Source organism: Lolium perenne, chromosome 1 (genome assembly GCF_019359855.2).
Source record: "Lolium perenne isolate Kyuss_39 chromosome 1, Kyuss_2.0, whole genome shotgun sequence".
Lineage (NCBI taxonomy): Eukaryota > Viridiplantae > Streptophyta > Magnoliopsida > Poales > Poaceae > Lolium > Lolium perenne.
This window is the reverse complement of record NC_067244.2, coordinates 71,455,939-71,480,452: the sequence shown is the minus strand read 5'-3', so window position 1 is coordinate 71,480,452 and position 24,514 is coordinate 71,455,939. Positions and strand designations below refer to the sequence as shown.

The window sequence follows — 24,514 nt, the reverse complement described above, 5'->3', positions numbered from 1 at the left end:
AGATGATTCAAACACTGACGGTGTTCATTGGAATGTTAAATTTTCACATCACAATATAAGGTATTCAGAATAACAACCATCAAAATAGATTATTAGGCCATTTTCTTTACCCAACATATGCATCTTAATTTTGAAGTAACACTACAAGAAACATATCAAACAAGCAAGGTGTTATCAGATATGACTGAACTATGATGTACATTACATACAAAAAAGACTACACCAGCTAAGTTTTTTTTTTTCAAAACGGAACAGCAGCTAAGCATTATATGTTGGGACAAGGCACAAACCCCAACACGAACATTGCCACCTCTCAAGCAAATGAACACAGTTGCACATTTCGCCTACAATGTACAACATTACCGATCAGCTAACAACAAGTGTGTATGTATGTCCTGCATGCACAGCAATCTGTACATATCAGTCTAGCAACTTGGGGCCACCGGCCATGGGAAGACTTCAGTGAGTAACCAGAACCAATCTGGGCTTCTAATTGCTAGCATCTTGGAAGAACTCGACTGGAATTGATGGTGGGCAGTACTTCTTCGCTACGAATTTGTACTGGCAGATCATATAGAGAGAGGTGCAGTACAAATTTAGCATCAAAATATAAAATAAAGCAAATGCTTCCAGTTGAAGTTGACAACAATCACCTTGTGTTGGCTGTACTTTTCTCTAATTGCAGGGAGCTTGCTTCCAGGGCCAACACGAAAAAGCCGGTGCAGTACCTTTACACAATCATGTAACTCGGATGGCTCGTATTGAGTGTGATAAGAAAGAGTGGTGTTCTGCTTTCAATTTGAAAAAGAATCAAGTCTTAGCTAATTAAGACATAAGTTCACTGCAAAGAAGATCCTTAAAAACCTAGAAGGTTGAAAGCATATACCCAAGGATTCTTGGTTGGCTTAAGGATAAAGTTTGCCAAGAAAATAGAAGAGGCAGCTATCAGTGAAGGTACATAGCAAAGTAAGCTGTACTCCAGAAGTGATAACTCGGAAATGTAGCTGGCTAGGAACTCAAGATGCAAAGCTGAGCCCTGAAGAAAGAAAAGGTTGAATAAGCTAGTACAGCACCTTGCACACAGAACTGGCAGTAACTGTAATTCATCGAGAAGCAAGTACCTCATGGCATACTTGAGAAACTAGTAAAAATCTCCTGTTGTCAAAGAGAAGAAGATTTTTTTTGTCAGTGCATATGGTTATTTTAATAAACATCACAAAAAAAAAGATAATACTACCTCAAAAAACATTTTGCTGTAGGTGCAGTCATCTCAAACTTCAAGCAACTCAGGATAGAAGCTTCCATTTGCAAAACCTGTTTAACTGTGTTAGAAAACAAGAATATAAAACGAAGAGGAAAGAAAGTCAATCTGGACAGAGCCATGGACCTCATCCTTCATGTATGTATTGTCAGTAATGTAGCAGAGCTCCTCTACTTGGGGTGGACATATCTCTTCATGTTTACTGAAATTTGAAAATTTACAGCATATCAGATAAAGAACCACGACAAAAAAAACTTCAATATAAAGTAAGACGTAAATATGAACTCAATGGATCTTACGCAGCTATAAGCAAGCAGGAAACACCAAGTAACTGCAGCTTGTGCCGACTGATCTCTTTGTGAGAAAGGTACCGATCGATGTAACTGACTGTGAGGTATAAGGTTTCAGGAACAAGACGATACTCGTCTGTGACCTAATTGATAAAGGGAAAGAAGGCAATGGGTTAGAAGAATCGTTTCTGTAACTTTTGCTTCCAGAATTTTTTTAAGTAGATATGCTTACTTCCACAAGCCAGTCTATGAGTATTGCCCTCATGCTTGTGTCAATATCCTTCTGGGTGGTTTCCACAAAATCTGGTGAAGGCCTTTTCTTGGTCTGCCAAAAGGCAAAAATAACATTACAGTAAGAAACATATATAGATAGAAAGTAAGCAACTACTTTAGGAAGAAAGCAAACACATATAGGTATGTTCCATACTGATATGGGTGAATCAGACATGAAACATCTGTTAAGTTACTGTAATTTCTTGTTCAGAGACAAGAAAAATGAAAAGATGTGAGTGCTATTGGTTCGCTGCATTAGATGCAACATTCCATTCTCTCCAACCCCCAGGTGAAGTATGCACTTTAAACATACCAAGTAACATCTTGGGTTACACAGCAATATCAATATGCATTTACTTTGCTGGCATATACAAGAACTGTCGTATGAACAAGAACCAATCACCTCAGCTTCCCGCAAGTGCTTGTAAATATCACAAGCAAGAGGTTCACACAGTTGTGGATCCTCGTAGTTTGCGTCAATGTCAAAGGTGTTGTCATTTTCCATTGGGGTGGGGCAACTCCAGCTGGATACTGTACAGTAAACAAAGAAGAACAATCAACAACCATACAACACAATGGACTAAACATCCTAACTAGATTACCCACTTTGAAGAAAACAAACCTGTGAAATCCCTATTGTCAGATATATGGAGCTTATCATTCGCACGACGCTGCAAGGAATCTGCCGCTGAAGATTCAGGATTATCAAGGTATTTAAGTTCAGGGTTTTCCACCTCCATAGAAACAGAATCATCAGACAGACCAGGCAAGCTGCCAGGGGGCACCGACGTTGGCACAATGTCAGGTGCATAAGGGCAACAAGCATTCTCCTTCGGAAGAGCACTGCCGTGGTGTGCTATTGCTCGATCAAACTGGCTTGAAGTTGGTTTTGTGACAGAACCCCATTCCTTGTTCACACTGGGAAGGCTCGCAATACTCCCCTTCTTCACATACGCTACTGAGTTGGAAGACCTCAATTCCTGCAATATGTACACTCAGTGAATCAGAGACAAGTAATACATAACGAGTCACCAACCTAAAGAGCATAGCCTGACATCCAGGGCAATCTACTAAGTTTCAGAACACTTGGCCGCCAAAATTGTTTCAACAAACCTAACCTTAAAACATTCGAGAAGCAGATGAAACCGAACATTCCAATGAAATATTGCATCAGGACCGGCGGGATAAGCAAATGAAATTGTTCGGGAAAGGAAATTTCGTGAAAAATGGATCCCCATCCAAACTAATTTGGCAGGCGTTGCGGAATTGACGGGGGGTAATAGAGGAATCGTACATGGGCTAGTAATAAATACTGAGGAATCGAATGAATCCTGCATCAAATTGCTCAAAAAGGTTAGAAATCCCCCGAAATGCCAGAGCGGGTCATTCAATGAAGGGAATCGCTCAGTAAACGCGGTACGCATCGCATCGAGGAGACGTTTCTACATGCCGTCCCCTCCTAACCAACGAGAAACCGAAGCAATCGCCCTCGCGAACATATCTCGTAACGAGCCATACCGCATCGGCCGCGCCGGCCTTCCCGCCGCCGACGTTGGTGAGGTTCCCGAGCGCGACCCGCTTCTTCTCCTTGGATGTCGCCTTGGGGGCTCTAGAGCCGGTGCTCGCCGCCGTGGCCGACGCCGACGAGCGGCGGCCGGAGACCCGGCTCGACATTTGATCGGAGGCGGCGGCCGCGCGCGGGTGTGGAAGGGCTGAGCTCGCCGGAGATGAGGAGGGAACGTCGCGGCGAGACGCTAGGGCTAGGGCTTTGGGCGGTGGCGAGTGGAGGCGACGGGGGCTTTCGGCGTGCTTCGCAGTTCAAACTGAGAGAGAGCGGTTCGGGCTGCACCTGCACGGGAGGGAAGCGGGGGCCTGAGGAGGTTTTGGTACATTTTTACCGAGGGACCCTTGGATATTTCGGATAAATATTTTACAGCAATTTTGTACGATTTCAAGTTATGTAGAAACTTTCTCTGAAGAAACATGTTTGGTCGAGGTTGTGGGTATCGTATGAAATTTATACGGAGTATGGAATTTCTCAATGAATTAGCTATTTTGAGAAAGTCAAACAAGACAGAAATATTGGGCGGACTTATGTTGGATGATGGTATTTGAGTTTGATGTTCGTCTCTTTTGCTTTTAAACCGGAAGGCTTGAAGTGAGCCTGAATATGAATTAACCAAGTTATTAACCTACAAGAAGTTACAACAAATTTACACATGTTGGGTTACTAATTATACAAAAAGTAAAGAGAAAAACAACCGAAGATTACACCGCGTTGCCAAGCAGAATTGCACTTAGACAGCTTGATCCAAGTTGAGGGCGCACTGTCTCCAGCAACTCGGTTGGTTCAGTGGAGGTCTTTTGGTTTGTACAATTTTGAGTCCAGCTGAGTGGGTGCGACATCAAAATTGTACGAACCAACAGACCTCCACTGCACCAACCTTGTTGTTCACAGGAAACTTGACGACAGGCTGGCAACCTAGTAGGACTTGAGAGTCCAAAGCAGGTGGGAGCTTGACGGCTTGCACGATGCCTCCAAGAAGGTGTGTGATGCTAAAGTGTGTCATCAACGCCGGCAGAGACCAAGGTCTTGCAAAGATTTTGCCAGACCCCAAACCACCGACCCTAGAGCTTGGTCTAGTCCCAACATCGGACATCAACCATTAGCATTAGGAACAAATCACCAACATCAACTACAATCTAACACGACTTAGCAAGCCCTCCAAGACACTAGGCAGGCCTTTAGCAACCAAAAGCGACATCGTGAATAAGCAACGAGGTTGGCGTCACAAGAGGACCGCGACAATGGAGCGAGATAAAAGGGTGATTCACATGACACAACAAGAAGAGCTTAGCCCACATGAGGACATCGAGAGGGGTAGAATGAAGCGGAGGGGTGGAGCCCATCAATCTAGAAGCAAAGGATCACCATCGAGTCACCTTCAACAAGGGAACGACACATGTAGGTGACATCGTCATCACAATGGCCAAAGCCATGCGAAGCTTTGGCCGAGACCCAACTAAATCAAGAATCCGACCATCGCCGCGAGGACGCGAAAAATGCAGAGTAAACACCACTGTTGATCCACCAACCCGAGAAACGTTGTGACCTAGCCCCAACTAGGTCACTCGCAAGACGCACACCGGATCTGGGAATCCATGCCATCGAGGCTAGCCCGGCCGCCCGGCCCGACCTAGATCCAAACACTGCCACCACGACGCTAGATCTGGCGGCACCACAGAGATCACACTACCAGCAGTGCGACCATGCAACCACACTACCCAGAACGACAGCCGCGGTAGAGAGATCCATACCCACGAAATCAGGAGCCCTGACCCAGACCGCTCGTCAGATCCACCTGAGGATCTAGGCGTCCTACCCGCAAGTAGGGCGCATGCCGGGTAGCGCAGCGAGGCAACGGGGACCCTCGCAGTATGGTGCTCATGCATCATGGTGATGAGGTTGCACAGAGGGGGGCGTCGTCAACTGCAAGGATGGGAAGGGAAGGGTGCGGGGGAACCAGCGGCACGGTGAAGGGGGTGCTCCGGTGCCGCCCGAGAGTGACACGGGAGCGATGTTTTCTTGACAGAGGCCACGTTTGATCCACATCCGCCCCAGCCTCTTTTCCTTGATTATTTGCATTAATCGTATAAAAGGACAAAAACTTGTGTGTAGAAGGACAAAAACTGATGACATCATCGATAAATTCGTTTTAACTTAGATTTTAAAATGTCTTGGCTATCAAACCGTAACCTAATTTACAACATATTTTCAGTATGGCCTTACTTTCGCCGAGATAGCAATGCTGACATACTCCCACTAATAAGAAACAGATGAAAATGCAAAATAATCTAAAATGTAAGGCTTTCAAATATTCTTGTTTTTTAGAAACACAATACAAACGTAAACGCTCACATATCCGTGCATACACTCACCCCTATGAATGCACACAGTGTTGTACCCGAGAAAACGGAGGCCCTGTGCGAAGCAACAAAAAAAAAGCGACAGTGAATCAGGGGCGGTGGTCGCTGAGGCGGTGGACCTCGCGGAATAGGAATATATATTTGATATTATGATTGTAAATAAGAACGGAGAAAGTGGGACATTCAAACTACGCTGGTGCAAAGTCAAAGAGAAGAACAAAGAGAATGGCACGTGTGCGTGAGTTGGGGGCCTAAGCGGCACACCATATCCCTATGAGCATCTTCGGACGCCTCGCTGTCGACGGGAACATCACCTTCCACTGAATGAATGTTCCGTCTTTATGAGACAAACATATGCCAAACCTGAGGTTTGAACTCTGGTGGGCTGAGGGTACAACCACCCTACTAGCCACCCAGCCTTAGATTGGTTCTCGTCAACTAAGACATATAATTCCAAGACATATAATTCCAACTTTCAGTGAATCTTATAGCATGAAGTCTGAGGGAGTCAAGCCCTCGTCCCTTTGAAAGCGAAGAGGGAGGCCATGGATGGAGTCTGACAAAGTGTTCTTTGGGTAGCAGGTAATTCACCTTAATTGCATGGTAATTTTGACATCTGTGATGGAAAAGATATTCGTAATTTTTTAATGATATAATAATTCTTGTACTTTTTTCTTAAAGTAATTTCAATTTCAATACGAAGACTTTTTAGGTCCAAGCCAACACTAGGTGACTATGGGGCCTGAGTAAACAATGTCGTTTTTGTTATCATTTTAAGACAATTGGACATTTCTTTTCTTAATACAAATCCACTTGTTTTGTATGGTTTATCGTTTGGGTTGCTTCTAATTTTTATCCTCCTTGGAGGTTTATACATACAAAGCTTAGTTATCACATCATGCTTAGAACGGAATGTATGCTAATTCAAGTCTCTCCGTTCTTTTCACCCTTTCTTACAAACATATGAAAAATAGTAAATTTTCATTTTTGAGACTTGGACATCTCACTTGCGGAATCTAATCTCATTTTATAGGAACAACTCTCGTTTTATCCATCTTTGATTTTATCACTTGTTGTTTCTTATGGTTTAATAATATGGCTTATCCGAGTTTATGGATCTGTCTGCCTAGAGGCGCAGCTGAAATTTCGTTGGAGTTATGCATTCGTTTATTTGCTGGACCGTTCAAAATTTCTTAAATGTATTTTTACGAAAAGATTTTTCTTCTTATTTGTAGTTTATTTATACATGTGCCCATTGAATCAGTATCTAGTTCCAAGTGGATCAGACGGCCACGTGGACTGAGGCATGGGGGCCTCTCCCCCTTGCTTATCGACATGGTGATGGATACATTGCATCATCTCCTAGAGCGGGCTACAAAGGAAGGTGTGCTTACTAGGCTAGCCTCCAAGTACCATAGATAACTAATATGGTTGTACGCATCACATGCTAAATGCAGACTATCCCAATGCTAGTTACATAGCTAAAGGGGGCTGCCGAGAGCACCAACCGCACTAGGATTACCTTTCCACCCTGCCAGCCCGAATGCCCGTTAGCTTGTTGATTTTCTCGAGCTATCATCGTGGCTTGATTGTGCCACCCTGCACCAAACGGCACAAGCACGCCCTTCTCATTCCAGAGAAATCAGCCAGCAAGTAGAAACCGCTGCCTCTTCTACCAGAAGATGGAGAACCACGAACACAAAATACAGAGGGGTCGATACAGCATGGTTAAACGAGAAAAGGAAATACACAAGAAACATCGCACTACTCATGAACTGGCAAACAATCAGGACCGGCAAAACCAATGCTTAGACAGAATGAATTCAGAAGCTCGGAAAATTAAGGTGCTCTTCTCTTACAATTCACATAAACCCTGAAGCAGTGAAAATTACACAATCAGACTACACTACAGGCGCTAACGCAGTGCCATGGTTCTGAACTCTGCAGATCATGTGTTTCCCTGCAGGTACAGCAGAGACGGTGATGGTACAACATTTCTAGATAAAATTGCACACCAGGGGTTCCACTAGAATCTCAGCTCCGGTGGTTAACCACATAAAATGGATCCTTGAGTTAGTTGCATCTTCATATGACTAATCGATGACATAGTTTGGGTTAACTGCCAAGATCCTGTGCTCTACTTTCCGCACAGCAGCAGCACCGTCGTCTGCTACCGCTGATCCTTCGTCGATCACTATAAGATGGCCCTCCCTCTGTATCAGCCTCTGCAGATGCAAACCCATCGACAGGTTTCAGTAAACACCACAAGGACCCCGGTGATGTACAGCCTATATGATGATTGCAGAAGGTTTTACCTCTATGATGGCCTTGATGCACTTCACTTCTTCCTTCACCTCATCTGTTGAACTATATGCACCTTGGGCATTCTGCTGCTCAACGTACCAGATTATTAGATCCCCTTGCTTCATGCCAGCCAGACCATCCCCTGCAGCACAAAAGTGAGACAACATCCAAACATGTCAGATTGAATTCCTGGGTCAGCTATATCATGTTAAGTTGAGATGGGTGATGGAATTTGGAATTGTTTTCTTAATTGAAACTAGAGCATACTTCCATTCTTGATGTGAAGTTGGCACTGTGATTACCAATACAAAAATAGAACCAAAGCTAGAAAGTAATGCAAAATCAAGAACATAAGTATGTATTGTACCATCTTTCTTGAGTGATTCTTCATGTTGCCGCAGTTTCATAACCAAAGCTTGTGTGACTCTCTGGAAATGTTCTTCAGTGATAACCAGTTTCTTCTTACCAGCATCTGCTGGTTCGTCATCTTCAAGAGTTTTGACATTTAAAATAAGGGTCACCAATTATTAGAACAAAACAAAGAACATAAGAAAAAAACAGAAAGACATTTTAGAAATGATAAAAAAACACACCTGTTTCTCCTGGCGGTGCAGGATCATTAGCAGGTGTATTTGCATCTTCATTATCATGGAAATCAGAGAGATCAATTTCACTTGATTCCACGCTACAAAAATCAATAGGCTTCTTAGTGACATTGTCATGAAAATATCAGTGCATGAAAAGATACAATAGTCAACAAACTCACCTTATTATGGATGTCTTGAGCAATTTACATGCCAAGCGGACATGTGCTGGGAGAACCTAAAGATATTAATACCAAAGGTAAGTTGACAGAAAAACATTATGTGGAGGTGAATAAATAATTTGAGGTAAATAAAGGCAGATTATAAATTATCACACTAAGTGACTCTGGATGCAAAGCTCATTTACTTTTACACACACAGAAGTTGGGCCCTTCACAAAAAAACCTACAGATAATTTAATAATCTACTACACACATATGCATGAAGATTACTTACAATTCTTTCCAAGTGGCTTCTGGCAATAGCTTCAGACAGCCTAATTAATGCCTCTAGTTGCCTAACTGTCATCCTGTAAGCAACCCTGGTACCAGGAGTACTGTCACCTCTACGGAGGGCAACATACGACTCAACTAGAACTTTCTTTGCTTCTGAACTCAGCTGCAATGACAGACCATCATGATAAGTTGATGAAAAGCATAACTCAATTTTTGAAGATCATGAAGAGGCAAACCTGAGGTTTCAAAGACTTTGCAAAAGCAAAGTAGCGCTTCAGTTCTGCAGTGCTAAATGCAGGGGAAAGTGCTTCTTCCTTTTTTTGATGGACCCTCACAATGTGATGAGCAATGTGGTAGTCAGTATTTTCATCAGGTTCATCAATCATGATGTATACCAGATCAAATCTTGAAAGAATAGCTGGTGGCAATGCCACATTGTACTGGCAAGGATCACAGAAAAAATATTAGATTTAACTTCAAATTTCACCTCAAAAGATCTCATGAATAAGGCAATAGGGCATGCAAACTTTCAGAAATACAAGATGAATTAACTTTTAGTTGTCCGACATACCTTAAGTGGTTTTGACTTGTCATAACGTCCTCCTGTGGGATTTGCTGCTGCTAATATTGAAGTCCGTGCATTCAAAGTTGCTTGTATCCCAGCTTTTGTTATGCTAATTGTTTGCTGTTCCATTGCTTCATGTATAGCAACCTTCAATGGACAAATAAAATTGGAACTCAAGTTTTCACATCACAATGAGAAAAGAGGTTTGGAATAATAGCTAAAAATTCAGTAGGCCTGCCTGATCCTTAATATCCATCTTATCAAATTCATCGATGCAACATATACCATTGTCAGCAAGCATGAGTGCTCCTGCCTGCAGGAGATAGAAAGAGAAGACATCAGAACTAGCAAGAAACACCTAGCCAGCAGATTACAGTAAAAAACAAATATGTTGAAATGCTTCAACAGAAGCTAATAGTTGTTGTACACATGTTGTATGCTTCTATTAATAGAAGTTCTGAAAAGACAAAAATTATTTCACCAAAGCAGAGCTCTATCAAACAATGATAAATATAATGGTTTCACCAGCTGACTTCTAAAGGTCTTGCCTGCATCCAAATTATTTGTTCTAATGACAAAAAATGGACTAAGTTACCAAAAACTGATATTACCTCGATACAAAATTCACCAGTCTCAGGTTCTTTCGCAACAGTTGCTGTCAAACCAGCAGCAGATGAGGACTTCCCAGATGTGTAAACAGATCGTGGAACAATACCAGCAGTATATCTGAAGATTGGATTAAAAAGGAACATTTCAGTTCCATTATCATTGAAGAAGCAAGAACTTAAGAAACAAGAGAAGTCCAATCCAAGGACAGAGGGATTAATATTACAAGCAGAACAGAACAATATATCTGAAGGAAAGGTCTATTACACCCCAAGCTACAAATGGCCATATTTGATTTGTACTGTTTCTCCAGTAGTAGAATATACCATCAGAAAAGCGAAATCATTATTTGACAAAACATGTTCGGGCAATATACACCAATGGTATGGCACACTAAATGAAGTTGTGATACTGTGCCGAACCATCCTTCTTATCACTGGTCATGGTATCATATATGCAACTTATGTAAGTATTGACAGCTTACTTTTTTCATGAAAACGCAAAAGGCATTTAGTGTTGATGCATTGATAGAAAAGAGATAATGGACATTAGATTGGTTCATTAGAGAATCAGGAGATAACAAACGTGGCAATGAGAACATAGAAGAAAGCTTACTTTAAGAACTGCGACTTTGCACAACTTGGGTCGCCAACAATGCAGACATTGATGTCACCTCTAAGGTTTATCCCTTCATGTGTTATCTTGTGAACACCACCCAAAAGCATAAGGAGGAGTGCCCTCTTTATTTCTTGATGACCAAAGACAGTAGGACATATGCTATCAACTATCTTATTGAAAAAATCAGGAGTGTTTCTCATCCTAACAACCTCATCCTCCTCCTCATCCTGTTAAAGAGACAATTAATGGTTTAGGTGATACCCCACAAAACAGGAACTTGCATTGCTGCTCAATAAGACCCATCTTGTAATCTAACATCTATTGTGTTTGCATGAAATCACAAAGTTAATTATGTAATAGGTTCAAACAACACTTCAGGAGATACAATTATTAAGAGGCGCTTGATTGCTATGCATGCTCAAAAGAAAAACAGCAAACAGCTGTGATTGAACCAACATGACAGAAAAGTAATTTCAATACATGCTTTTTCTTATTGAAAAGGGCAAGGCCCTGTTTGAATTGTATGTCATTTTTTAAGGACACATTTTCCATTTTGTAAAAAGAGCAGTATCTTGGACTGTAAACAGAACTTACAGTGAATTTCTGTCTCTCACTGCCATCACCATCTATGTCACGGTCCCTAATGTCCACATCTCTCCTTCCATCTGCCACCTAACAGCATTGAAGAGATAAAGGAAAACTTAAAGAAAGGCATACAAAATTAGACTTTAGTCAAACCAAAACTTTATTGCAAAAAAAAAGTTCATACCTGCACTGAGTTGGCCACAAAAGCAAGGCGATATGAGAGATCTCTCACTCCAAGTGACTTCAAGCCCTTAACACCTTCTTGGACACCTGACCCATTCTTCCGCTGAGGACCTTCCCGGCGACACTCTGCTCTATCACCAGGTGAAGTTAATGCCATAACATCTGGAACAGCAACAACCGTCCCAGTAAATATAACCCTGAAAAGGTCAAAACAAAACGTTTAAACGAAGTCAACCAGATCAGTATGCAGTAATGCTGAAAATTGCTTCAACCACTCACGTGTCTCCAGCTCTAGCCTTCTCAACAATCTCATGACGCAGAATGACATCCAAGGAACGAGGCAGTGACCCAGCAGGTATCTCTTTTGATGTCTCCTGCATCCTGACCCGCTGCCAATCTGTGAACTTGCTATCTTGACGGAGAAGGGCCCATCTTGATCGGTTTTGACATGTTGCATTAACGCATATTATTGGCTGGAGGTAAGGTACATGAACAAGTATTAGGTACATGACGTGAGAAATGAAATTTACACAGGATATGGTTCAGAGTCACAACCTCAGTATACTTGAACTGCTGGTCTACATTCTTTACCACATTTCCACAATCAAGGCACTTGAAGGTACCTTGCAGTAACTCAGGTCGGACCTCACTCGTCCTTGTAACTACCCCCATTACAGATGTGAGCTTACCTATCTCCGCTGTCCCAAGCTCTCTCAACCTACCAGAGCAGAAAATTTTCAGTCAATTCATATTTTGGCAATCATTAAGAAATTTATATTACACCTAAGATCTAACAGAGGACTGTAAAATGGCATGAGTCTTGGACTGCGCTATCTACCAACAGAACCAGATTAATCGAAACTTAAATTCTGCAAACAATGTCGTCCATCAGAATTCATTTAGTATCTATGATGGCAGTCTGAAGTAAAAAAAAATAGAATATCAGGGATCACTCCCCGGCTCCATTTGAAGAAACGAAACCATAACAAAGTTCAGCTAGGTTCTAAGAACCATCAATTTTGGAGAATAAAAATAAACGAGGAAACTTAAACCTAAACGAAGTTGTAGATTACACCAGGATAAACTCGTGCAGGAGCTTTTCAAGGTGCACCAGCAAGCTGCTGCTAAAGGAAGTAAATTCTAGACTCCAGCATAAGGGAACAGAACCATTATTAAGTTCTCAGCCATTAGAATCTCTTTTGTAGTCTACCCATATAACATCACACAATTTATTAGTTTGATGGCTAACACATACATCTAGAGGAGTAAGTGCAGACCTTTTGAGCATGGGGATGTTGTAGAAGGCAATATTGATATCCTTGTTGGGGCTATCATCAGAGATAATTGGTGCACGGTTCTCACCAGCCCTCTGCTCCATCACAAACCTTTTGCACGCATTCCGAAGGTATGGCTCAAACCTGGTGCAATCAAATGTATCATATCAGCATCCCCTTCCTCCTTGCAACAGATAAACGAACCAATTGTGTTACTAACTAGATACTAAACAGTACTGCAAACAAAGCTGGATATTTCGACAGTTGGAATCTATTGACAGATAAAGCAACCAAGAATTCTAAAAAGCTCACATCCCCACCCTTTACATAGTTATTCCATCCAGCCGAAAATCTAAAATCCGCACTAATTTGCTGTCAATTCGAGCTAACTCACTAAAGCTGTCGCCTTTCCGTCCCCATTCCAACCGTAAAAAAACCACAAAACTTGCATTCAGACCCGGACCTCATCACAAATCTGGCTCGCAAAGACACAAAAGTAAATCTCACCTGAGGTACTCCTCGGAGATGGCCTTCTGGAGGACGTCGTTGAAGCGCATGACGTGCGCGAAGTCGACGTACATGGTGGTGGACTCCCGCGACCGCATGGCCTCCATCTCGACGTCGTAGAACGGCTCCGCCGCATCCTCCGTCTCCTTGAACCTGGGGGGAATGAAATCGGACGACGCATCAAACAAACCGCGCCCCGGGGAACCCTAGGATGGAGGGAGGAGGGGAGGGGCGGCGGCGGCGGTCGTCTCACCGCTTGAGGAACTCGAGGAAGATGTTCTCCACCCGCGCCGCCTTCTCGTCCACGAAGAACCCGCCGAAGGCCTCCATGGCGGGCGAGTCTTCTAGAACCTTCCGGATCTGGAGGCGGGTTCAGGGATTGGGAGTCTGAGTGCGAGTGCGAGTGCGAGTGCTCGCCCGGATGAGAGGCAGCCAGGGTTTGCTGGGTTTGGGGAAGAAGGGGAGGCGGCGCTGGGGGTGTTGTTGGCGGGAATATGGTGGCGGCTTGGCGCCAATTCTTGGCGCCAAAAACGGGCTGGAGCCTGGAGGGATTGTATGGACCGAGTCCGTGCACCGGTCGCGCCGGATTGTCTCTGGCGTGCGGGCCACACCGCGTGAGGAGAACATAGGCTCTGTGGGCCGGGTGCACGCGGGTCGGTGTCGTGGTGACCTGCTAAGGGGCACTTCTTTTTAGCTTCTGGGCTGGCTTCTAGGTTGTGGACAGCTAAAGCCTAAAAGAAGTCTCCGGCTGGTGACTTGCTTATTTTCACAGAGAAGCTCCCATCGTGTGTAAATCCAGAAACTGATGAGAGGCAGTTTCCCGAGCTTCTGGATAGAAACCCGAAACGGTATAGGAATTTGCCCCCCATTTCAGTTCTAATTACAACGGAATGCCACTTCCCTAAAAAAAGGGTTCGGTCAAAGTCAAAAAAAAGAAAAAACTAGGCGAGCCGAATCGATCCGTTCCAGGACAACGCAAGGTTCCTTCCACCGCCGCCACAGCTACTCACCGCCGCCGCCGCTACCCACCGCCGCCGCCGCCGCCATTACCCATTGGCCGCGCCGCCGCCGCTACCCCACGCCGCAACCGCGCCTCCGCCGCTTCCCTGCAGGCGCTGCTCCTCTTCCGCCGCTCACCTGCAGCCGCCGCTCACCCGCAGCTGCCGCCCACCCGCATCAGGAGACCGTGGCCGACGACCAAGCACTCCACGCCGGCGGCCAAGCTCTACCCCGCAGGAGACGTCCATCTCGGCGACCACGGTTGCCGTTCCAGTCCACCGCTCGATTCCTTCCTCGTCTGCGTGATGTCCTCCTCACAACCGTGAACAGTAGCTCCCCTTCCTTGTAATTTGCTCAATTTTTTCCAATTAGCTCGGTAATGTTTGCAATTAGCTTGAATCCGTCCAAGTTTATAGACATAAGAAGTTTAAATTTCTATTGTTGTGAATACTAACGTAATTTTTGTGATATGAATTGGGCATGGACTTTTTTTATATATGCTATGTGGGAGGTTTTGGTATAAAATTTGGTACATAATAATGAGCTCAGCTTAATGGAAATTTTTATATAATTTTCGTGATCCTTTTCTAACTCATTTTATACTAAAAACTATCATACATATGATATCATTGTTTATTTGGGGCACATAAATTATTTAGGGGCATTATAGACATATTACAACTCAACACATGAATAAGCCAAATTTTTAGAAGCCCGAAAGAATAGGAGGAACCAGTTTCTAGGAGCTTCTTCCCACCACAGTTTCTCCCCACAATTTCGCATAAGCCAGCTTATGCAGAAGCAGGAGCCCAAAAGAAGTCGCCCTAACCCTGGTCTGGTGCCTCGTTCTTGGGCCCATGTTGGGTTGTGGTGAATGGACTGAGTTTTGATATGCCATAGCTGCAGACATGTACAAGCCCGCATCACTCGCTGGCACGTCGACATGGGCTTTCTTTTATGTTATTTTCAGAATATCTTTCTCCTCCTTTAGTATTTTGTACTATCAGTCCCTTCGGAATCGTAAAACGTTTGAGTAGGTCTTTCTGTATCTACACACATTTTATTTTAGTCTATATGTAGTACACGTCCACACCATGTTTCATGTTATAATTCAGAACGGACAGACTAGTTTATAATTCGCAAGTACATTCTGGATTCCTATTAGTATAATGTTTCATGTGATTTTTTTTTAGGCATCACCCAAAAAAAAAAATCTCCTTCACCCGAATTTTCACATTGCACGGTAAACAAGCGTGAGCCAAACAACCTACAAACATGTAACACCATGACCATGACTTCCCTTAAGGGTAGTCATTGGACAGGCTACATGTGTTCTAGACCCCTGCAATGTAAACATCGAGATTTAAAAGGGGTACAACAAGGGGAATATATAACATAAAAGGGAAAAAGGAAAGTAAAAAAAGAATCCTCTACAATTTTATGCAGCCACACTCATCATAATTATCACAACAATTTGTTTTACCTTCTTCTAAGCTAGCTCCCACGTCATCACAATTATCACAACAATCTGTTTAGCTTTTAGTTCAGCCCCAAACAATCTGTTTAGACTCCAAAAGAGGAGTGTCAAAAAATTACATGAGACAGGAAGCTAGGCTAACCAACAGGGTTAAAGGAAGGAGAAAAAAAAAACTATGCAAAAGTACTCAACAGCCAATCAAAAAGATTTTGAACAAAGGCTGGCTTGATCCTATATTGATGAACCGAGATATCACTTTGCAACGTAACTTTCCATCTAGTGAAGGAAGGCGTAGCCCTTTAAAAATGATTTCATTGCGCTCTTTCCACATATTCCAAGCTGCATATGAGATGATCTCCATAAAGCAAGGACCGGCGAAATTTTCCGAAGCTCTCAAAATACGCTGAGACATGCCAAAAGTTATGTCTCAATTTATTTTCAGCAGATCCCAGCAAGATTTGGCAAAGGGGCAGTCAAAAAATAAATGATCCCTCGTCTCAGCACAGCACCCAATTCGGGCCACCTTCCACATGCCAATAACGCCTAAGCATCATATCCTTTGTATTTAAACGGTCCATAAACAAAAGCCAATCAAACACTTTCATTTTCGGGAGCGCTCTAGAATTCCAAATAGAATTGATAGCCGGATCCTTTGGTAGACGCTGGAAAATAAATTTGTAAAACCTGGAAGCCATGAACTGAGATGAACCCCAAGGGAAGGACCTCACGTCCTGATCCTCATCCGATAATTGAAGATCAGCGGAGATAGACTGAACTTGCTGTAACTCTTCGAAAGCTGATTTGACAATGGTAGAGTAAAGACTGATTCCAACGAGGGCGCAGAGATGAATGATTATATGGTAATGTCCTCATCTAGAGCATAAGAGAAGATCTGAGGGTACACATCACACAGATTTTGACTTTGGACCCGGAAATCTTTCCAAAATAGAACCGATCTTCCATTGCCAATTTTACAAGTGGTGATGCTTCTATATGAATCATGGATTGCAAGTCGAAAGACTAGTCGAGACTAGTCGACGACTAGCCTACGAGTCGCATTTGCAAGGTCGACTCGGCCAGTCGACTCGACTCATTTGATGAGTCGATCGAGTCGATCGACTAGTCTTAACTAGTCTCGACTAGTCCAGGTTTGTGAGTCTATCGACTAAAAAAATGACCCCACATGTTATAATTTTTTCCATTCTTTCCTCCCATTACCATTTTCCCCATGCCCCCCCGTGAAACCAAGATCGAGAGACAGTTTCCCCCGCTCAAACCCAAAAGCCAGAACACATCTTGGTGTTCTCTCCCTTGGCCGCCGCCTCTGCAAGAACCTGCCGGCCATTGGAAGGAATTGCCCAGGTTTTCCCCCACTCCCCTGTCCCCAACCTGTAGGCTGCTGGTTCATGGACAGGAGGAAGGCCTTGGCCATTGGAAGGAATTGCCCAGGTTTTCCCCCACTCCCCTGTCCCCAACCTGTAGGCTGCTGGTTCATGGACAAGAGGAAGGCCTTGGCCATTGGAAGGAATTGCCCAGGTTTTCCCCCACTCCTCTATCCCTAGCCTTATATTCTATCCTACATTAAACACATTAGTAATTTAGTGTTAAACATGAGTCTTGCTGAGTCAAGACTAGTCTTGACTAGTCTCTGAGTCGCTGCCCCAGAACGACCTGTCGACTCGTCGACTCGCAATCCTTGTTATGAATGAACAAAACTGAAGATATCTCGCCACCAGAATCACCCTCTAGATGATTGAGCACGAGGAGCTCCAGGTCCATACAACGACCAGACAAGGCGAACCCAAGGAATAAACTCCTCAAATTACTTGTGACCTCAAATAGTCACCAGACGTGAATCTAACGCCACAGACACCACCCTCGCTTGCTAGAACATGTCATCAAATGTCGCCAGCAACATCGGCGAGCATTGCAAAACTGAGTCTAGAGCTAGAACAAGGCCCGCCGTGGCCATCCTCTATCTGGTTGCTTCCTCGGACGATGGCGAGATTGCGTCAAAGAAGCGGATGTTTCTTCTTCTTATGGTAGCATCGGTCCTTAAAATAGCGTAGTATGACAAAATAGTGAAGCTCTTAAAATCAGTTCAATACCACAATAGAACCAAAAGTACTAGTACCAGTCTACCACGATGTCAATTGCCAAAGGCTCATCAAAGCTACAAATACCACCAAAAGTACGGGGCATGCTACAAAGAAATTAACATTCAGTGCGAACGAGAATCAAACTATGAAAGCAGCGAGCATGTAAACGAGCCTGTGCAGGGACAGCTTCTCCTCTTAGTCATTTCCACGAACACCTTCCTCGCGCTACTTATGGCCCTCCTCCTCCTCCTCATCGTCCTCGAAAGCGTCCTCGATAGTTCCGGTTTTGAGGTCCAGCGTGAACCCCTCCAACTCCTCGTCGTCTTCGTCCTCCTCCTCCTCGCCGTCCGCGGCGGCGGCGGCCGGCTCAAGGACCTCGTCGTCCTCGCCGTCAGAGGTGGAGTAGCCGTCAGGCCTCGCGGGTGGGATCCGCCGCGCCATGCGCCGGTAGCCACGAGCGTCGACGGCGCCGAGACGGGTCTCCGGGTGGCGGCGGATCAATGTTGCCGCGGCAGTCACCGGCTGGCGGCGGAGCCAGGCTGCGCGCCCACTTAGCAAGGAGACCGCGCGGCGGAGCATGGTTTGGTTTTTTGGTGTTGTGGCAAAAGCGTGCCCAGGCGCGAATCACAGATGCGAGTGAGCCGTCGGACCAAGTCGACGCCCGCCCGCAAAGCCGTGCGCTGATGGGCTCTGGAGCTTTCTTTTCTACTCCTATTTTTTCTGAAGCAAAGATACCGGTGGTTTGGAGAAACAAAGTCATTCTCTGACTTCTCTCGTTCCCGTTAGAGGAGCCAGTTCCAGCCGTTACTTGGGGTGAGATGATAGCCCAAACCCAGCACAGGAGAACTGGTATTCATGTAGGTTCTCCTCAGAAAAAGATTAGCGTATGCTTCTATGTGATTCAAAAACCAGGAGCTAGATCTTGCGTCGACGCTCCGCTATTGTACAGGAACAAATCTGATTAAGCACCCCAATTAGCTATTCCCAGTGGAGCAACAAACTCTTGCGTGGTAACATTCCTTTTCTTTTCCTCCCTAGGCGCCCACACAAGCGTTTACAATTGTACACGCCCTTATGTAGATGTCCGTTTTAAGATCACACCACAGTAAGGGGGTGGATACTTCAACCGGCATACAAAACATCAGTCATTATAGTTCAAGTCACCACACCATCTGTACCGCAAAAGGCGGAAAAGAGATATCGTTCCTATAGTTAAGGCAAGAAGCGAAATCAACATCATCTTATGGATTTCACTTCATCACGGAACCTCAGATATCTTCAAGAAGAAGTCGGCTGGCTCTTCTTCAGCTTCTCAGCACAAAACTTCTTGGTGTCAGCACCCTTCACATTAAATTCCATCAGGAGCTCTTCAAACAGAACCTCCATGTGTGCCTTGAAGGTTACGGCGCGACCTGCAGCTGCAGCTAGCTCTACCTTATTACTATGTGGTTTCACTAAACTGCTGCTGCTGCTGCAGGATCCTTCTGCATTTGAACTCTCTAGTTCCTTGCCCTCATCGTCTTCTTCAGGAACTACGCACCCAACTTTATTACCCTCCATGTAGTATTTGCATGCAGCCAGAATGGCACGGCCACGTTCACGAAAGTGGCCGGCTACAAGATCTTCAAAGTGCTGAAACAAGCAGTAACCAGCAATAAAGGTTATACGTCAGTCTGGTATACCATCAGAGTATATGATCTAAGCTTCTCGGTGCACTACACATCACTGTAAGATAACAATTACCATAATACAACAAATTAAGTGTGACCTTGTGGTTGCTATGCTGTGTTACACAGTGCAAAGTGGTCGGAATCTATCAACCTTTACAGATGCTAGAAGATTTCGCTGTTATCGCACCAAAATTTATACTTTCGAGTCTCGACTAGTAAAAATTACTACAGTACAATAATCCAAAAGAGGAAGAAAACAGCTTTTCAAACTGTGAACTCTGGCATAGGTCCACTTTTCAACCCTTAATATTAAAAATTGTGCTGTGGATACTTGGTTATCAGTGTCCATCCTTCTTAGTGATTTTCACTGGCATGGATTCAGGATGATGAGTCCAAGCTAATGCCCATGTGTTGTACCTTCTACCCTTAGAGAACACAAATGAAACCCCAACCAATATGAATCCATCATGTTGAGATATTTCAAGGTTCCTACTTCCTCCGTCCACAAAAATGTCTCAACTTTGTCAAAATATGCATGTCTAGAAGTGTTAGTGTGTACATACATGCAAATTATACAAAGTTGAGACATCCTTTTGTGGATGGAGGGAGTACAATTGATGACGCTCTCTCTAACAAGTGCACTTCTCAACCCTAAACTCAAAAATCATTTGATTCACAACCTTGGGTAGTTTCACAGTCGTTTCTAGATGACAGGGATGCCCCATGCCCACCGAATCACTACCATGCCACCATGGTCTGTTTACTGATCCGTTTCTACCAAAATTTCCATGGTTCCTAGCTTTTGCTGGAAGATTTTATTTGAATTATGGTGTTTGTTTTAGATTATCTTTTAGTTCTTGTTTGCTCCTTGCTGCGACATGGCAAACATGTGGTATTCTGTAGCTAGAGGTTGCAGTTCAAGATTGAAAACTGAAACTCTACAATTAAGGGTTGAAAAAGTGAATTTTTTCTTTTCTATCATTTTCCCTACAGATAAAATAACATCACGAGCGTTAATTTCAGCAAGTTAATCTTCACAACTATGAGCATCCTTGCATTCCCGTAGGGGAACTGCAAAGCATGATAATTAGCAGTATGTTACCTGTGGAGCCCTACGAAGCGAGTACAACATTGTCCTGCAGGAGTACTCAAATGTTGTATCATTATACTCCAAGGAACTCCTCTGTCCAACAGCCTTGTCAGCATACATTTCATATCCTGGTTCATTGAAATATGGCTGTTCATTCAATACAAGAGCTTGAATGGATACTAGCACTTGTAGCATGGTTGAGTGAGCTGAGTTCCACTTCTCACAGCCATGACCTTCCCAGGTGCCTAGGAGACTAAGGCAAACTTTTCCACAAGCATACAAATTCGGATTAAGCCGAAGTCCTCCCGAGTGATAGTGTACCACCTGCAAAAGCACCAGAACAGGTATTTCAATCAAAATATGAAAATGAATTATATATGAAGTTATCAATATGACAGTACATACTGGAGGAGTGGAAGGATAAGTAGCAGGAAATTGAGCATCAAAGAAGAAGAGGCCATCATGGTAGGGTGTTCCCTGAGGCCCAACCATCACCGCCCTAAGAAGATCAATTCGATTTTCTGCTACACGGACATATATGGACCCTGCACAACAGAATAACCGATCATGTACATTGTACAGCAAAGTGCATTTTAAGCTTTAGCAAATGTAACCCAGGAGATTCAGCAATGAGCTGCAGGCTTTCTAAACCGTGCAAGTGACACCATGAAAGTATCGAAGTAGTAACAGGATGATGAATTTAAAAGTAGCAAAAAAACAATACTAAAAGTGCTTTCTTCAACAACTACCTATGCCATCAGAAAAAACTAAATTGCACAATCTTTGAAGCAGCACTGAAAACTGGAGAACTGGGTGGTTCAAATCCGGTCCTCAGTGTGCTTCAAAATTTGTATCTTTCATTTTGAGGGGAGCATCTAAACAAATCTTAGTTACAATTTCTTTTGGAAATAGCTGACCTGGTAAATCGTTCTCCAGGAGTTTCCAGTCATGCTGGATTCTTTTTGTCCAGTCTTTCCCTGTCTGGAGTTAAGTTTCGGAAGAAGTAAGCATCTGAGTGGAGAAAGGGTTTAACTGAAGCAATATGCTTATATGCACAAGATGTTACCTTTCCAACTGGTTTATCAGCATATTTATGGTCAGAGAAATCCTCAACAGTGTCAAACTGCTTGAAAAACTTGTATCTCTTACCAATTTCATCCTCTATTTCTTCCATGGTCTTAAAATTGCCAGGTCCATCATCAGGTTTCTGCAACCAAGGTACAGTAGCCTCCACACCTGGAGGCAGATCTAAATCATCAAATTTATCAGCCAGATGCTGATTGAAGTCAGTGTCATCAAATTCATAGTCAGACCCTTCGTCCTCATCATAGCAGCCTTCATCATCATCATCTACATAATAATCTTCGTCCTCAATTTCACTAGAGTCAACATTCTGCAACTCAGCTTCAGATGCTTGGATGGAATTGTTTTCTCTACAGGATCCAACTTTATCACTGGATGAGGATCCCTGTAAAATATGTCAACATAGTAGTAAACAAAGACAGCCTTTCAACAGTAAACGTAAGTCAACCATAAATTTCTTCTAAATATAGCCACACAGATCATGACAAGATTGCTCTTCACAGCCAACATACGGCATGAAGTATATTGCCTGAGTAATCCACAAGATTTTTGTAACGAAGTCTCCAGAAACAACATTCTGGCCCTACTCTCTGGTCCCAGTGAATGCCTAATGTAGATTGATAGAAACAGCCGTGTAAAATTGGCTTTGGCATTCTAATATATGACCTAAAGTTAAATTAACGGTTCTAGTTGAATCAAGGAAAAAAGATAAAACAATAATGCAAGGAAGTACAGCTAGAACATCACTAGTAAGTAGTAAGCATGTAGATACTTTAGTTTATCAACAAAACACCCTGTCTGGGCATAATCTTCAATTTAAACCCGCAAGAAGCTTAAGCTCTGCCAGAGAGAAGGCAGTGTCTAGAATTTTCAAAGAGAACAAAGTTCAGAAGTATACTAAATCCTCCTGCGTAGGGTCCATAAGGAGATTACTTAATTGACCAATGGAGAAACAAGTGCAAGAGTTGAAGCATCATCAACTAACAATTTGGTTCCTCTCCCTCGAGTACCAACTAGTAAGGTCAAGAAGCAAATAAGCACATACAACGACCCTCACCCACATCAAACTAAGAAATGTCTATCTGTGTCTGCACCTATTAACTAGTAAATAAATAATAGGAGAAACAGTTCAAACATGGGGGGCATAGTAAGCAATACTTATGTAGCTCTGACACTCTTGTATGCTCTACTAGCAATTCACGTGTATTATTGCTCAAACCACCACCAGCAGCTTACCAATGGAGCATCAAGATTTAACATAGCGCCAAGCCCAAATCACTAATCACAAGCACAAACGTAAGATAAAACTATGGACATGTTAGAGCAAACTTTGGCAAGGCGAAGAAGCAACAACTGTAGAGTTGAGATTGCAAATTATGAGATTCTCAAGACGCAAGCGCCCCCCATAATGAAAACCGCGGCTTCAAGACTAACAGCTGTAGCAATATGCTTGTATCTCCTTGAATGTGATTCAATGTGCACGAGGAGCTCCCTTGAATCCACAAGCAGATAGATCATCCTTGAATCCACATGAAGCAGATAGATGAAATCTTCCTCATGGCAAACAACATATACAGAGCCCAATTCTATAAACACGGCGAAACTATAACGAATACTATTAGACACTCTGCAGGCAGGCAGGCAGACGCAGACCATAGCGTCCAATTCCGGTCAGTAAACAAATTTGACTGCGAAAGTAAAGCACACCCAATATCTGAGTCAGAAAACCCCAATTCCACCAACAATCAATCCATCTGACGAAACTCGAAGCCAAATTGCCCCGCGAGCGTCACGAAATTTCCGTTCCGCCTCATCAAAATCTAAAGCACGCCCCTAAATAAATCCCCAATAAAAACCAAAACCCCCGAAAAATCTCGATCACGACAAACCCGCCGCGTGGCGTGGCGGCCCGCATCGGCGCCCTACGGAATCAAACGAGCGCAACGGCATCGGATCGCGCGGAAACCGCCCGGATAGCAACAAACCCCAGCCAGATAGCGCGGGAGTTAGGGGGGCGGAAATTCCGCGCGCGCGCGGCGACGAGTTACCTGGCAGCGCTGGCGCTTCTGGTTCTGCACGGCGTCCCAGGCGGCGGCGTCGGCGGCGCGGCAGGACGACGACGGCGACGGCGCGCCCGCCTGCGCGAGCGGGTACCTGCGGCAGATCGAGAAACCCGGTGAGAAATCGGTAGAGACGGAATCCGCGGGCGGTTCTCGGGAGCGGCGAGGGGGACGCACTCGGCGGCGTCCATGGCGACGGCCAATGGGCGGCGAGCGGCGGCCGGGCGGCGAGTCGGAGGAGGTGTGCGAGTCAAGGGCCGGGGCTGCGTGCGCGTAGCGATGCGCAGGGGCGGAAGCAGGGACATAAGTCCTGTGCCGGGGCGGCTGGCGAGTGGGCCCCGCCACCGACCGCTGGCATCGGGATTACCGCGCTGGACCCGCCTGTCAGTGTGTCAGGCCCGCACGTGACACCGTATTTTCTTTCGCGCGGTGACGACGACGACTAGATTTGCTACCGGGACTGGTAGGCTACGTCTACCGGAAGAGCCACCCACGCGCGGGCAAGTCAAGGCCGGGCCCACTGTCAGTGGAAGGGGTTCACGGGGTTGGCTCTACCTACCAATAACTCCGCGTGCGGATTTTCAGCACGCGCGCGGATGTTCTG

At 44.3% G+C, this 24,514-nt stretch overlaps 3 protein-coding genes across 4 annotated transcripts; all 3 read right to left on the bottom strand.

The window, feature by feature from the left end:
• Positions 1-155: 155 nt before the first annotated feature.
• Positions 156-3,678, bottom strand: LOC127296850 (cyclin-A1-4). 2 transcript variants are annotated; one of them, XM_071828092.1, is made up of 11 exons: positions 3,343-3,678; positions 2,447-2,804; positions 2,228-2,355; positions 1,784-1,876; positions 1,561-1,694; positions 1,388-1,463; positions 1,238-1,314; positions 1,122-1,155; positions 887-1,036; positions 654-791; positions 156-561 (listed from the first exon to the last, which is right to left on the bottom strand). In XM_071828092.1, exons 1-11 carry the CDS (start codon positions 3,496-3,498, stop codon positions 490-492), a joined length of 1,416 nt encoding a protein of 471 aa, XP_071684193.1. In that variant the 5' UTR covers positions 3,499-3,678; the 3' UTR covers positions 156-489. The 2 variants fall into 2 exon arrangements, with proteins under 2 accessions (XP_071684193.1, XP_051183032.1); XM_051327072.2 differs by having other exon boundaries at positions 654-788.
• A 3,862-nt stretch (positions 3,679-7,540) lies between these two features.
• LOC127296841 (DNA replication licensing factor MCM6) lies at positions 7,541-13,872 on the bottom strand. Its single transcript, XM_051327066.2, has 18 exons — positions 13,686-13,872; positions 13,433-13,585; positions 12,929-13,069; positions 12,207-12,369; positions 11,931-12,124; positions 11,653-11,848; positions 11,478-11,555; positions 10,881-11,110; positions 10,271-10,385; positions 9,898-9,972; positions 9,666-9,806; positions 9,331-9,534; positions 9,096-9,257; positions 8,822-8,877; positions 8,649-8,740; positions 8,423-8,542; positions 8,067-8,197; positions 7,541-7,976 (listed from the first exon to the last, which is right to left on the bottom strand). The coding sequence occupies exons 1-18, from the start codon at positions 13,760-13,762 to the stop codon at positions 7,845-7,847; spliced, it is 2,460 nt and encodes an 819-aa protein (XP_051183026.1). The 5' UTR covers positions 13,763-13,872; the 3' UTR covers positions 7,541-7,844.
• A 5,138-nt stretch (positions 13,873-19,010) lies between these two features.
• LOC127296822 (probable ubiquitin-conjugating enzyme E2 25) lies at positions 19,011-24,239 on the bottom strand. Its single transcript, XM_051327052.2, has 7 exons — positions 24,088-24,239; positions 23,899-24,004; positions 21,834-22,235; positions 21,685-21,748; positions 21,173-21,312; positions 20,780-21,091; positions 19,011-19,639 (listed from the first exon to the last, which is right to left on the bottom strand). Exons 1-7 carry the CDS (start codon positions 24,213-24,215, stop codon positions 19,286-19,288), a joined length of 1,506 nt encoding a protein of 501 aa, XP_051183012.2. The 5' UTR covers positions 24,216-24,239; the 3' UTR covers positions 19,011-19,285.
• Positions 24,240-24,514: the final 275 nt, after the last annotated feature.